We start from the raw sequence: 14853 nt of genomic DNA, 5'->3' as shown, positions 1-14853 counted from the left end.
CAGCAATCAAACTATCTCGTTACTCATTTGAAATCATTCGGGCATAACTTATCTGTCATCACAAAGTCAGCAACTTAGCAGTGATTCAGTCAGTGAGCCACTTAGTCAGAGAAACATCCAAGCAGGTGAAAAGGTTAAGAGGTTTATGCCGTCACTTTCAAGAAAACCAATCAACCAATCAACCAAATGAGTATTTCAACAAATAGTGAGTCAGGCAAGATGTTTGTCTTTCCTTTTCTAATTAGAAGGATGTTACTGTTACCTTCCCTGTTACGTAATATTTACATTCCTTATATGTGTATTTGTGGTCTGAATAGTACTTTGGATGAAATACTTTTCATCATCATCCTGCTTGGCATTGTTTATCAGGGGAAGGGCTTGTGACTCATCTAATAGATATGATTGAAGTCTACAGAAAAGAATTTGGCTGAAGATTTCCTGTTTTTTTCTTGTTGTGATTAAATCTCCAAATCTCATGTGCAGAGCCAAATATTTTGTCCAAATCCTGATTTTATTCCTCTATGGAGCTTTATTGTTAACCAAAACCTATTAAAAAATAACTCAATGAGTCACACCCTGAGTGATATGTTCCCTTGTGTGGAGGTTGGGTAATGTTAGTTTTTTTTAGAAACAGCTCGAAACGTGATTCTGTTTACAGTGGATGCTACTAGGCATGGGCCGGTATGAGATTCTGGCGGTATGATAACCATAAGAAAAAATATCACGGTTTCATGGTATGGTGGTATTGCGGTTACAGCTCTAAAATATTCCTAAAAGGAAGAAAAATAAAGACAGACCTGAATCTGTACTGACAGTGTGAGGGGTCGTGATACTCTACACTGCAGCTGCACCACCTGAGGGATTTCTGACCTTTCCACTTCCTGTCTTTGACCAGACAGAAAACAGCTCATACCTTAGGAACAGTATGACAGAAAGTTTGACGGTTTCGGTTATCGTGGCTTTTTTCAAATCGCGGTATACCTTGAACACGGTTATCATCCCATGCCTAGATGCTACACATGATCCGAAACCTGTGTGTTATTAACCACGATTAAACAATCTAAGAGTATAAAGTTAGGCTTCAAAATCGTGAAAAATCAAATATCTCAAACACTGTGGGCATGTCCGATGATGGTGCCGAAATTACACATCTCTCAAGTGTCAACTGTCAAATATCACCAGTACCACCTGAAAAATAGATGCTCAGTCTAGCAGCTTTCTTCTTCCTACACAGCCCTCCATGTTTGAGCTACCAGAGCCGAAATCCAGTTCTGAACCAGAGGACACTGACCTACTAAGAATCAACCTAATTTTTCTTTCTCCCAATTGCAATATTACTGTCTAGATAGAATAACATGACGTAAGCCAAATAAAGCTGGGCTATAGAGCAAAACATATTAGTGAAGATCTGTATTGAGTTGCTGCACATGAGACAGTGGCGTCTGCTTTACACAGAACTACTCTCCAGAGACTGAAAACGTAATCACTGTTATTAGTCTTTGGAGCCATTACAATACAAACTATAGTAAGGGCTGTTTTCACCGCAAAGGAGCATGTCACCCAGTGCAGCAATGAGGCTCACTGATGTGTTTTTTAGTCGTTTTTGGACAACAACAGAGGTCTACACAAGACTAAGCAATGTCTAGAGTTGTCAATGTCAATGTCATGTCTAAGCTTTGAATGCACACACACACACACACACACACACACACACACACACACACACACACACACACACACACACACACACTACTTATACTAAGTAGATGAGTTCATTGTTAGTTTGGCTCTGCACATGACATTAGTTGACAATAAGAAAAATATAAAAATCATCAACCAAAACCTTCCCTGAGAGGTTTTTTAAGGAATTATAATTATGATTAGTTGGACATCTGTTCTGCTAATAATGTTAATTTATTAAATCTTGGAGTTCTGAACTTGTTTTGACATTTTAACGAGAAATTTGAACTTAGTTGACTTAGTCAGAAAATGACGAAAGTCTATTTACAGGGAATCAGTTGATGTCACCTTGGGCTGCTTCAAAGATTAATATCATTAAAGCTGTATTATTTATTTTCAAGTAAAAAGTTTGGGGTGGAACTGATGCGAAACAATTTGGAAATCCCCAAATTAAACTGTTAGTCAGAAATTAAACCAGTGACTCACTCAGCCAGTCAGGGGGGGGTTTAGTAGTCAGAGCTGAAACCAGGCCAGTCAGTCAGTCTGCCAGTCGGCCTGTAGGTGGCACATTAACCCACTTCTTCACCTCCAAGCTCTTTGTGTGCCTGCCTCTCTCTGTGTGTGTGTGTCCACTGCCACTATTACAAAATGTTCTATTCTGCTCTACTGCTGTGATCCGCCCTACATCAGCTGCTACAGACAGAGACCCCTGCACTCCCCCCCCCCTCCACACACACACACACACACACACCCCAACAAAAAATCTGAAACAGCAGACTTCTTCAAAATTCAAGGCGTTATTAATTTTTTTCTTCCTTCTTTCTAGTATCTTGTGGAAAAATATGGAAAGCATGTACACTAAGCAAAAAAAAAAAAAATAGTTTCCATATGACAGACTCCCACCTACAAAGGCTGTGATTCTTTACTGAAGTGCAGAGTGTATGCAGAAAATGTATGCATAAATACCAAAAAGGCAAGCAGGAGCTGTTTATGTGATGGAGGTCAGTTTAACAGCCTTATAATGTACATACATCAGCATCATGCATATTTTTTTTTAACATTTCAAACATAAATCAGCTGTTATTAAGATGTCAAATAGATCTTTACAATAACAAAGCCCCATTAAATATATAGTACGTGTGCAGCTGTAACCACCAATCATATTAAATAGGCGTGTGTGTGAATATTATATATATATTTATTTATTTAAAGAGCCTGATATAAATGAATATGGTTGGTATAAAACACGGTGAGCTCCCGTTACCGGATTCCTTGGAGCCTGCTGAGAACTCACGTGAACAGAGTCAGACTCGCGCGCTCATTGGGCGGTGTATCTTGCACGTGTACCGGCGAAATCCTTGTCCGTTATGTAACGTGCAGCGCAAAAAGAGGGGAGCGACATAGGGAGGAGGAGGAGGAGAAAGAGGAAAAGAGGGAGGGCTGCGGTATCTGACCGGGGCTGTGTGGAGTTAATTCATCACAATACATATACACAGTCCTTTCACCCGTTTACTACAGCATGTGTTTTTTTGTTTGTTTTATTATTTATTTTGTATAAAAAATAAATTTAAAAAATGTTTTATTTGAATGCCAACTAACTATAAATATGGTTCATTTTATTTGTGTGTCTCCTTTTTTAATGATTGCACAGGAAAATGTAGGAAAATATGACTAAATTTATGCAATATTAACACAAATCTTTTTAAAAACATGGAGCACAAAATGTAAAAATAAACAATAATAATCACAATAAGTGTAATAAACTATGATTTCACTGCGAATAAAATGATATGCACATGTAGCAGAATGAATGAAAGCAGTAATAAGAAATTATAAAAGTTTTATTAAGGTGTCCTAAAGCTAGATTGGAGGCTGAAATGAGCTGAAAGTGTATAAGTGACTGTTTTAAAACTATGTCGATAAGATGACAGTTTGAGATAGTTTGTGGTTGCAGTAACAGCAGCAGCAGCAGCAGCAGTAGTATTGGCAGATGTAGTAGTAGTGGCAATAGTAGTAGTAGTAGTAGAAGGAGGAGGAGGAGGGGATAGATGGATGGTGAAACACCCCTGCAAGATTTGAATTTGGAGGACAACGTGGCTCTAAAAGCATCCAGCCTGTCTACCAGCCTGTCTCTCTCTGTCACATTATTATAGTTAAAGGTAAAGAGGGAGAGGAGGAGGAGGAGGAGGAGGAGGAAGGGGGGGGGGGGGGGGGTTGTGGTGGGTTATACATTATAACTTCTACGTATGTTGACATTTTTACAGCGTGCTGAATATGAGCTCTGCCTACATACTGTAAAAAAAAAAATGCCACCACACTCACTAAATAATGACTAATAGAGTTAAATGTCTAAACAATGAATCACAAATTGCAAAAAACCCCAGCCCTTTTAAAATAGTAATAATAATAATAATAATAATAAGGGTTTAAAGAGTTAAGCTCCAAAATCGACGCCCACCGACGCGAGACAGACAGACAGGCAGACAGACAGACAGACAGACAGGCAGTAAGACACCCGGCATAGCCTCACAATCCACGTGTGTTTCTTGTCCTAACTTTTACCCGCCACCATTTTCCCGGAATCCCACCCATGCACAGTATCCCTCCGCCCGCCTGAGACATAACATAGACCCCAACTTGAAGGCGATATTTATAATACTCGCCCTCTATTTCGCTTATTCCGCTTGAACTCGATCGAAATAGTCAGCGAAGACGAACATATTGGCGGTGGGTTTAATTGCAATTAATGAACCGCTGTGGTTTTTGGTGTTTTGGCGCGATTTTGCCCCGGCGCGGACGGACATCGCCGAGTCGCAGAGATATAAACCCAGTGACCCATCGGCCACACCTACTCTGTCTGATAGTAAAGGAGAAGGAGAGTGGGAGGCATTAACACACCATGCTACCCTGCTCTAACTTTAATTTCACACGCAGAAAAATCAACACTAGAAAATAACAACTCTTATTATAGTGTCACATATATCCATCGAGCTCTGTGGACCTTATTTGGATATTTTTGTGGACGGTTTTCCTCCGAATTTTGTATTTTATTTTTTATTCTTCATTCTTGAATAATCTTTTCCCATAAGGACAGCTTGAAGGTAAGAGAGTTGCATGCATAGCTAACTTAAACATATGGATGTAATGGTGGCATTGAAGTCACATAACTACATGGTGTTAAATTAGTGCTTTTGTGCATTTCTTTGTCCTGTGCGTGCTTTTTAATGCAGCTTAAAGCGTTAAAAATAAAGATAAAGCCGGTTTCACGTGGAGGTCCCCACCTTCCTCAAACCCACGCATGGGGTTTTTAAATGACCCTCAACAGCGGGTCAAATGTTGGACGTCTTTTAAAGGACTTTTAAGCTTTTTTCTGCTGCATTGACTTCACATTGACTTCACATGGAGTCACTGAATCAATATAGATACATGTCTTGGTGCATTTTGAGTAATTTTTGTTGTATTAATGACGCTTTTTTGGGCAAATAAAATATCTCCATGAGTTAAGTGCAAACGCATGCAATCACACATTAATAGCAGTGAAATGCATCTCCATTCAAAAGCTCATAGAGAAAAGTGCTTATTTTAGATATTTCTGCATGTCTGCATTCACGCATGGACCTCTCTGTCGGTGCAGTCGCCGGTACTTTGAGTCAAAGGCGTGCATTCACATGTAATAAACAGTCGGTTAGTGTTATGCAGACTGGTTTTTTGGATGAGGGGGTTGAAATGTCGTCATAAATACCATTAATTGCTTATTTTTGCCGTCTTGTCACGGCGCAGACACGTCTGTATTTACGGTTTGGCTCAGGTTTCTCCAGGCTGTGATGGTAAAGAAAGACATCCTTTAACTAGCAGGCAGCCTGTCTGCACCACACACACACTGCGGCTTTGTTCTCCAGCACAGCCTGCTATACATACACATACCATAAGACTCCGGAGGATTATTGTGAGATTTTACCTTCTGGAAAAGTTTATAGAACTGTTTTTAATAATTTGACTTTTACGGCTTTTGTGCATTGCGATTTAAATGTTTTTTTGTTTTTTTTAAATATTGATCGTGAATGTAGAAAAGCAGCATGTGTTGGCTGGTTAGTGATATTATAAGAGGCAAGCTTTTTTCCTTTTTACTCTGAATAGGAAAGTTGTGATAGTGTCTTGATTTCGTGCAGGCAAAGTATTTAGTCAAGTGTTGAGTAACAAACAAAAAAGAAGAAGAAGAAGAAACACAAAAACAACCCCTCCTTTGTTTCTAAGTATCGTTTTCCATGTCAGCAGGCAGCCGGGCTTCATTTGCGGTGCTTTTTTAAAAAAAATCACTTTCTGTGAAGGAAAAAAAAAAAGTAAATTGTGGAAAGAGGTATTGAGTTTCTGCCCCATGTCTCTCCCAGCTGTTCCTGTGATGTCATGGGGAGGGAGATGAGAGGAGACGAGGGGTGGTGTTAAATATTTGGGGGTGATTTTACACCTCCCAGGGTGCAACAAGGGGCGGGGCTGTAGTGATGTAAACACAGATAAAAGGTTGCACCCTGCAGGTCGGGGTCTCAGTTTGGAGGAACTGGTTTAAACTTTCACTACAACACGTGTTGCTGCTGCTGCTGCTGCTGCTGCTGCTGCTGGGGGGATTTACCGGGCTAACTCTCACACCACGCAGCTTTTAAACACACTACCGGCTGTGCTCCTCTCTGGATTTTAACTTGATCACCTCCACTACATCTCTGACCTTTTTTTTTAAAAAACATTTTTTGTTATTCTCCCAGATTCTGCAAGTAAAAATGTTGCAAAGCTTCGCGCAGTCGCAGGAGTGGCTTTACACGGAGCCGCTGCTATTCGACGACGAGTTCTGCCAGAGTTTGATGAAGGACCTCCAGTCGCTGCCGACACCCCCACAGTCTCCCCCAATGAAGACTGGGCTGGGCGGCAGCAAGCCTCTGTCCAAGGAGGACCAGCTGAGCTACGTATCAGACATCCTGCTGGAGGACCAGGACATGCAGCTCAACTGGAACTACGACTTCTTCCACTCAGACAACGCAGAGAAAGAGGGCGAGTCCAGCCAGCCATGCTCCCCTCTGGAGGAGAGCAGCGAGGACTGTCTGTGGCAGTGCCTGGCATCGGACAAGACCCTGGAGGAGAAGCTGGTCTCCACCATGCTCAGCTCCAGCCCCCTGCTGTCCGACATCGACACCAGCATCTTCGAGGGGATCGCCAGCTCCACGCTAGACTGCCAAAATCTGATGGATGCTCAGGAGCCCAGTGAAGCCACATCAGACTATGGTTCAACCGGTGGAGAGCTGTCCACCTATTCATCCAGTGACTCTGGTGAGTTCAGGAGCTTTATCTTCACTTTACATTCCTGAGTCAGACTTAAATGTTTGGTCTCTTTGTTGTAGATCTTAAGTGAGTGATTTAAGAAAGCTGCCTATCAATTCTTTTTTCATTTTATTGATTTTTTTATTGATGTTTTGGCTCTGATAGTGATAGCAGTCTGTTATCTCCATGCCTTGTTATTGTGCCGCCTATTAGTACAAACACTCCTTCGCCCCAGAGCCGCTCCATTGATAATTCATTGTTAATGTTTAGTGGCACCGAGCCCAAAATGTTCTTTGCACTCGGCTTATCTGCTTCCCACCTGTGATCTGCTGGAGTCTTTATGACTCGAGGATGAGGAGGCGTGGATGAGGTTTTAGCTGATGACTGACATGAATAGATGAGAGGTTTTGACTCTCTCTAAGTGTGTGTGTGTGTGTGTGTGTGTGTGTGTGTGTGACTCATGTTTTAGCGGTAACATTTGCGGCTCCATCCATTATCTTCTAATGAGTTATTTCACCATCGTAACCCTGCTAGCATTCCTGGCTGTAAACCAAAGAGGAAGTGGTAGACTGGCATTTGTTGATTTTTTTTTTTTTAACTTAAGGATTACTTACTGCTCAAACATAGTCACTTTTTGTTGATTTTTTTTCTAAATTTCAGTTTTTTTGGAAACTTAACTACCCATTCATTTCAACAGTAAATAGCTTTTTATGTAATTTCACATGAAACACTTGAGTGTACAATTCAGAGCACTGAAACTCAAACTACTATTTATGCATTTAACTGTTGCTGTAATCTAGAGCCGCCTCCACTCATTAACAGAGGTACCGTTTGCTAACAGCTGTAAGCTTCTGCCAGTTTATGGTTGTTTACAGTAGAAGGAAAGACTTGACTGGTGTCCTACCTGTGTGTGAGTGTGAGAGCCCTCATGGTGTGTACAGTGTCTACACTCATGTTGTTGGTTTCAGCGCTCCGCTAATGTCATCAGGACGTCACCGAGCAGATAAAGTTACCGGAAAACTCATCTAACCCCTTCTCTCCTTCTCCTCTTCTCTTCTCTCACAGAGGAAGAGATTGATGTTGTGACCGTGGTACGCTGCCCCTCCAGCCCCTCTCCTCTGTCCTCGTTGGCCGACCGTCAGCAGAAGCAGGAAGAGGAGCAGAGGGCTCTGCAGCGTCACTTCGAGATCCAGCTGCAACACAACTACGCCGCGCCTTGCCCCGCCTCGCCGCCACCTTCCTCCGCCTCTTCTTCCTCATCCTCGTCATCGTCCAACAAGCGCTCGAGAGGGAGCGACGGCTCCTCGCGCTACCACCACTCATCCCGCAGCTCTTCTTCTTCGTCGTCCTCGTCGCGGTACCACCACCACCACCACCACTCGTCTCGGAACTCGACGGAGACTGAGGACGAGGAGGAGAGGCGGCGGACACACAATGTGATGGAGCGACAGAGGCGCAACGAGCTGAAGAACTGCTTCATGCGCCTGCGCGACAATGTGCCCGAGCTGTCGCACAACGACAAGGCGTCCAAGGTGGTGATCCTGAAGAAGGCCAGAGACTGCATCTACGGCCTGGAGGAGGAGAACCACAAGTTGCAATCCAAGAGAGACAAACTTAGAGCCAAACAGGAAGAGCTGAAAGCCAGGCTGTCGCAGCTCCGCAGCTAATGGACAAGGCATGGACCATGGGTGGGGAGTTTCGTTTTTAGGTGTTTATCTCTGTCGGGGGGGGGGCGGTGGATGAGGGAAGAGACTTTGTACAAAGACAAGAGGGATGGGTTGGGGTAAAGGATGGCGTCTCATGCTGAAAGAGCGCACAAAGTTAACATTTCAAGAAATTGTTTTGGTTAAAATAGGTCTGGACTGTGTAGACTTCTTGCACACTTGCAAATGTTGCCATAACACACACTCATTGCCTCATGCCTTGACTGCTGACTGTTGTAGAGAGTAAGATGTTTTTAAAAGTTGAAACGAGGATGGAGCGAGCAGATATTTCGTTTTTCTTTATGTAGTTTGGTTGGATGCACACTGAAAGACACGCTAACAATACACAACACAAGGACAATACATTTTTTTTTTGTTTGTTTTTTGGGGTCATCTTTTCTCCATTTCATCCCATTTGGGAAGCTTTAAATTAATTTGGGAGATGCCAAATGGTGCAGGAGAAAAATGACTCGATGCTGAAATGCCCGTTGAGCCTGATAACTGGAAGCCACAGCAGCTCAGTGTTTAGTAGTTGATTGAAACTTGAATATTGTCAGGATATCTTATAGCCATAGTAACCAGTGATCCCTCCTTCACTGATGTCTGATGCTGGCTTCCAGGTTATTGGGTCAACTTTGGGCACTTCTGTCAATTCCACTTTAATTCCAATTTTGATGCTACTTTTAAGTTTTTTAACAGAGGAAAAAGTTCTTCAGTGTGCATTCAGTCCTGTCTGGCCTCAGGCGGACCCTTGGGCCCAACACCACTCTGTTATCAGGTTAATATGTGTTAATGACAATACTGTATTGACCAGGTTTGTTACTGTACACATAATAAGGCTCAGCCTCGCCTCAGTTCACTACCAGTTCACTCTCTTCTGTGAGTGTGAGTGTGTGTGAGAGTGAGAGTGAATGAACGTGTGAGAGTGATTTCTCGAATTCAAAATATGGAAAATATTATATGTATTTAAGCGTTTATCATTAATGAATTCTACAAACTCAAATGTAGCCATAATAACAGCATTCAGGTTTTTGAAGAGTCTGAACTGGAGAGTGAACTGAGCTGCGAGCTGAGCCGCCGTAGCAAAAAGCTGATGGTGTCCTGATATTGTTAAAGGTTCTTGTTGGAGGAAGCTGCAGCAGCAGTGATACTGTGACATTTAGCTCTGTCGTTAATTAGAGCAGCCAATTTGCAATGTGTATATTAAGGAAAGGGTCGATATTTTTGTTATTAGACGACCATTACTCCAGTGGAAATTGCTTGATTCATTCATCGGTGGCTCTCGTTCATCAAACCCTCTTTGAAATTCGTAAAGTTTCTCTATGTGAGAAACATCTTAATGACTTAACACCTGCAAAAGTCAATAAGGATTGAGTTTTTTTTTTTTGTGGTAAGGAAAAACTAGGATCGATTACATCTTCTAAGCAAATGTAATTAACTTTGAATCTTATGATGATGAAAAAATACCACATTTTGCATCGAATTGAATCATTTTGAATCATGTACTCGTTACATGACAGAGGGCCACTGACATTAACCAACATTCCCCTGTTCTTGAAAGATTTTGTGCCCAATGTTTTGCTCACATAATAGCCACTGAAGAAATGTGCTATATAAAGTCTCTTCTAGCAGTTTGAAACCAGGCGTTGAACCTGGAAGGTGGTTTTGTGACTTTGGGCTGGATCTGAAGTTTAAAATATCAATAATAGGGTTGAACATAATGCCATTTTACTCTTAATATTGTAGTCCATTGTTTTGAATAATGATAATAGAGCTGTTATGGTGTATTAACCATAAAAAACCTGTTCTGCCTTGAAATAAGTTCTGTTCAGGACTCCTTGTTTCTTTGGTTTGATCACAGCGCTGTCTGGTTAAAACCTCATCTTCTTCCAACATTGGGCTATTTCTCCAGGGAATGTCTGGCGTCTGGCTTTTCTTCCACACGTCTGCCAATCTATGTTTATTCTTCCTTTTTTGTAGAGCTTCAGTTTTCACAGAGCTGCCTTTAGCGGTAAAAAAAAGGCTCACTGAGGTTTTAACAAGACAGCAGGGATGAATATGTTTAGCATGGCAAACCTACCTCCACCTAACTGCAGTCTGGCCTGTTTTTTCTTTTAGAGGATTGTTGTACAGATTTTTTTTTTTTTTAATGTAAATATTTTTGTTATTGTATCATAAATTATTGTAGTCTTTTTTTTCTTTTTTTGTTTATTGAATTTCAGGATTTAAAAATGTTAAAATTTGTATTTACCAAGCAGCACTTTTTTTTTTTAAATATGTACTTAATTAAAGTATGAATGAGAGTTGGGAAGCCTGTGTGGTTTTATTGTACACTATCTCTATTACACACACACACACACACACAAGCACACACACATAAATAGGCTAAATAATTGGGCGAAGTATGTTTATAGAGCTATTACAGCAGCGGAGTTATAATGATTTTTACAAGATTAATGAAATAGGGACATTAAATATGGAATAAAAATCTACACTGCATGTCAGTGTTTCTAATGAGCTCCAATCTAAACCTCAAGAACAATAAATTAACCAAAAACATGTTTTTTAGGATGTTGATGCACTCATTGATGAAGCTTTATCACTTTCAGACCTTTAAAATCAGCCTTAGCAGCGTTGTTAGCCATCTATACAAACACAAACTTCTGGATCTTTACACTTATCAATCACAAGAAAAAAGTAGGTGAAACTCTCCTATAAGGACAAGCTTGAATGTGTTCACATCTCTCTTCAGTAGTGTTGAATATTTGTGCAGCAAATAATGATTATTTTCATTTTTAGTGCAATCTTGTCTATAAAATACCTGAAAAAAGTGAAAAAGTTAGTTATAGTTTCTTATGGCTCGAGGTTGTGTCTTCTAATCTCTTCTTCTGTCTCAGTGACAAACCCAAACCTGAACATATTGAGTTTTTATCATGTTAGACATATACAAGTTTCAAACCCTCACATCTGAGCCACTGCAACTAGTAAATATTTGGCAAAAAGAGACTAAGATACTCATTTAATTATAAAAATGTTGATTCCTTTTCATTCAGTCTATCATTGCAGCTCAATTGGACATGAATGCATCACTGCGCTGTGTAGTGTGTTACAGTATCAAGATTACTTTAAATTGTGGAATGTGGACATCAAAGGGAATTTCACCATCCGAATAAATAAAGTGTATCTGGAATAATCCCAGTAATGCCTTTATATGGGGTTGGCTTGTTTGCTTATTTAAACAGGAGTTTGATGAAAGGATCAGTTTTTGGGAGAACAGCCAGTCTCCAAAAGAGGAGAAAAATGTCTTCTTAAAAAAGGTTTTACATACATGTGGCGTCTCCTTTGCTAACTAGCTAGAGATCTGACTGTTCAGAAATCACCTGCATGTTTTAGACCCCCAAAAAAAACCCCTCCAAAACCCCGCACACATACACACACAAGGGGCTGATTCGTCGGTGGCCTGCTGCATCAGGTCCTGGTGGAACAATGAAATATGATCCATGAAGTCCAGTTTGAGAAACAGGTCCATGAGTTTGAAGGCTTATCAGCTGCCAAAACAAAGCAGAGTGATTTTAAACACGACGCAACTTACAAAATGTGAGGTAAAGGGGTAAACCGTAGAATTAGCTCATTCACTGCAGCAAAGTTGTGAATTTGTGCTTCAGGTTGCAGCAAAATTGGATCCTGGATGCAGTTTTTTTTGCTGGACACTTTGCTGCCTCTGATCATTGTAATGAACATGATGCACTGCATGTTGCACAGTGCTAATGTCTGTATGAACATGGACTTACATCAGTTTAAAGTAATGTACACCTCCCTTTATAAAGCCTGTTGCCTGCAGCTCCTTTACTCAGATCATTGTGGCTTTTTTCTGCTTGCAATATTTCAAACTGATCCTCTGAGGGCGGAAAAGTGTAAAAAGTGATGCTGTTAAATTTACAAATATAAAGCATTTCCTCTTAGCTGCTTTAAAATAAAACTCCCAATTTGATTTGCCTATGCAAAACCTTTATGTGAAACAAGCAGGAAGTGATTGCTTTGAGTTAGCATTCATGTAACACAATAGATGCAGGTCTGATGGGGCTAGGTGAGCATGCTGAGAAACTGAAATGCTTCACGATTATGTAAATTCAGACCACAGCGGTTGGTCAGCCATCAGCGCCATCACACACTGTGCGGCCAATCTTCTGCTCCCCATAGAAAATGAATGTGATCTGTTGATTTGACATCCATCAACAGATCCAGTGTCTGCACCATTAGACCAAAAAGAGCCTTGCATAAAGAAAATGAAAGTGGCTGCGTTGATGTGGCCATGCTGTTTAAAGTACTGCTGAGATAATGAAACATGAACCAAGAAGTCCAGTTAGAGTTACAGATCAGTGTGTGGAGTTATCAGACGTCAGAGCAACAGTTTGTAATACTCACAGGCAGTGATTCAAACTTTTGGAAAGTTATCGCGTATCACAGCTGTTTAATCTTTTGTCACAACAATTGTAAGGTGAGCAGTTGAAATACTGAACGATCATGTTACAAAAATATCCACCAGCCATGTGGCCAATGTAGCGCATTGCTGGATAACATTACGTTGCATTGCTGTAATGGTTGAACCTACATTTTTCAACTCTGCGTTGTTTCGCTGGAGCTCTCTGTGTGACCCCCTGCTGCATCAGCACACTGGCCCCATTCAAATGAATGAGAAGGACGCATTTTTTCACATAGAGCCAGTGCCAGTCTGAACGCAGCCTTAATTGCAGGGGCTTGCAAGGGCTAGCAGAGCTAGCGGGCTAACAACAGCATTCCACAATTTGTCAATCATACAGCTTCTCATCAAACACTTCACTGTCCTTGACCTTTTGTTCTCTACTCAGCAGCATCTCTCCTTCTCTACTGCTTGTATTGTTTCATCACACACTTATACAAACAAGGATATGCAAAATCCTTTTATCCTGCATGAGAGGAATCTGCCTTCTGCACTGAAATAGGTTGGGAATGCATTTCTGTCAGACCACATCATGAGAAACAGAAGACAAATTCCACAATCTTCATTTTGTGCAAAGAAGAAAAGAGCTCAACTCCCACACACCTGTCAACCTCTGCCGCCCCTCCCATGTGTAGAGATATGTGAATGTTGTCTCAGGGCAAAGTGTGAGGCTCCAGCAGGTAGATGTGTTGTGCAACCTGAACTCTAGTCCATGTGCCCCAATGTGCTTGTGGAGCAGGTGGACATGTGCCAGACAGGTGTGTGTGTGTGTGTGTGTGTGTGTGTGTGTGTGTGTGTGTGTGTGTGTGTGTGTGTGTGTTACTTTATGTTATCTTGTTCTTTTGCAGCGTAGGTGTTTAATTTAAATTCCCTTTTAGTGCTGTTGCTTCACCAGTTGCGTCAAAACTGTCAAAACTGAAGCAGTTGATTATTTACTTAACTTCCAGTTGATTTGATATGATTCAAATCTTTAATAGTCACCTGAAGTTCAAAATCCTTTACATTTAGAAGACACACAGAAAGAGAAAAATACTGATTGGCTGACTGGGTTTTGATAGACAGGACACTCTATTTAGGACTCTAAACCCATTTCATCCAAAACTCAAAATTGTTAGTGTGTGTGTGTGTGTGTGTGTCTGTGTGTCTCTCTGTGTGTGTGTGTGCAGGAATGTGGGTCAAGGTGAGCTGTTAAATGTGACTGTCAGGTGTGTCAGATAGCAGCTAACGGATCGCCTTCGATGCCGTAAAATCCTTTTCATCAGCGAGCGACAGATTAGGTTTGTTGTTTTATGAAGGGAGAGATTTGATAGTAAGTCTGAGCTGTAAAAAAACACATACACCAATTCACTCTCTTCTTGCTCTAGTTGGTTTAAGAAGCAAGTAGGTGGAGCTTTGCCTTTGAAATGTGAGGCGTTCATCTATGTTTACATTTTTTATTAGACTTTATCTCTTATATTGCTGCTTCCTGCCATGCTGTGATATACATGTTTATATTACAGTAAGAGATTGTAAATGTTTCACCTGCATTTCTGAGAAGTCCTTTTTCTTCTACAGTGAACAAGAACCTCATGAAATGGGTTCAATATACTAGAAATTAGGGCTTAAATAAGACATCTCAGTGTAATTACAGCTGAAAAAAGAGGATTATTCTGCAGGAATGATCAGAAATATGTGAAGTATTAA

At 41.0% G+C, this 14853-nt stretch overlaps 1 protein-coding gene across 1 annotated transcript; it reads left to right on the top strand.

Moving 5' to 3' along the window:
* Positions 1–4586: 4586 nt before the first annotated feature.
* On the top strand, positions 4587–8657 carry mych (myelocytomatosis oncogene homolog). Its single transcript, XM_053316032.1, has 3 exons — positions 4587–4781; positions 6438–6996; positions 8053–8657. The coding sequence occupies exons 2-3, from the start codon at positions 6453–6455 to the stop codon at positions 8652–8654; spliced, it is 1146 nt and encodes a 381-aa protein (XP_053172007.1). The 5' UTR covers positions 4587–4781; positions 6438–6452; the 3' UTR covers positions 8655–8657.
* Positions 8658–14853: the final 6196 nt, after the last annotated feature.

Source organism: Scomber japonicus, chromosome 3 (assembly GCF_027409825.1).
Source record: "Scomber japonicus isolate fScoJap1 chromosome 3, fScoJap1.pri, whole genome shotgun sequence".
Classification (NCBI taxonomy): Eukaryota; Metazoa; Chordata; class Actinopteri; order Scombriformes; family Scombridae; genus Scomber; species Scomber japonicus.
The sequence above is the reverse complement of the archived record's forward strand: the minus strand, read 5'-3'. Positions and strand labels throughout refer to the sequence as shown.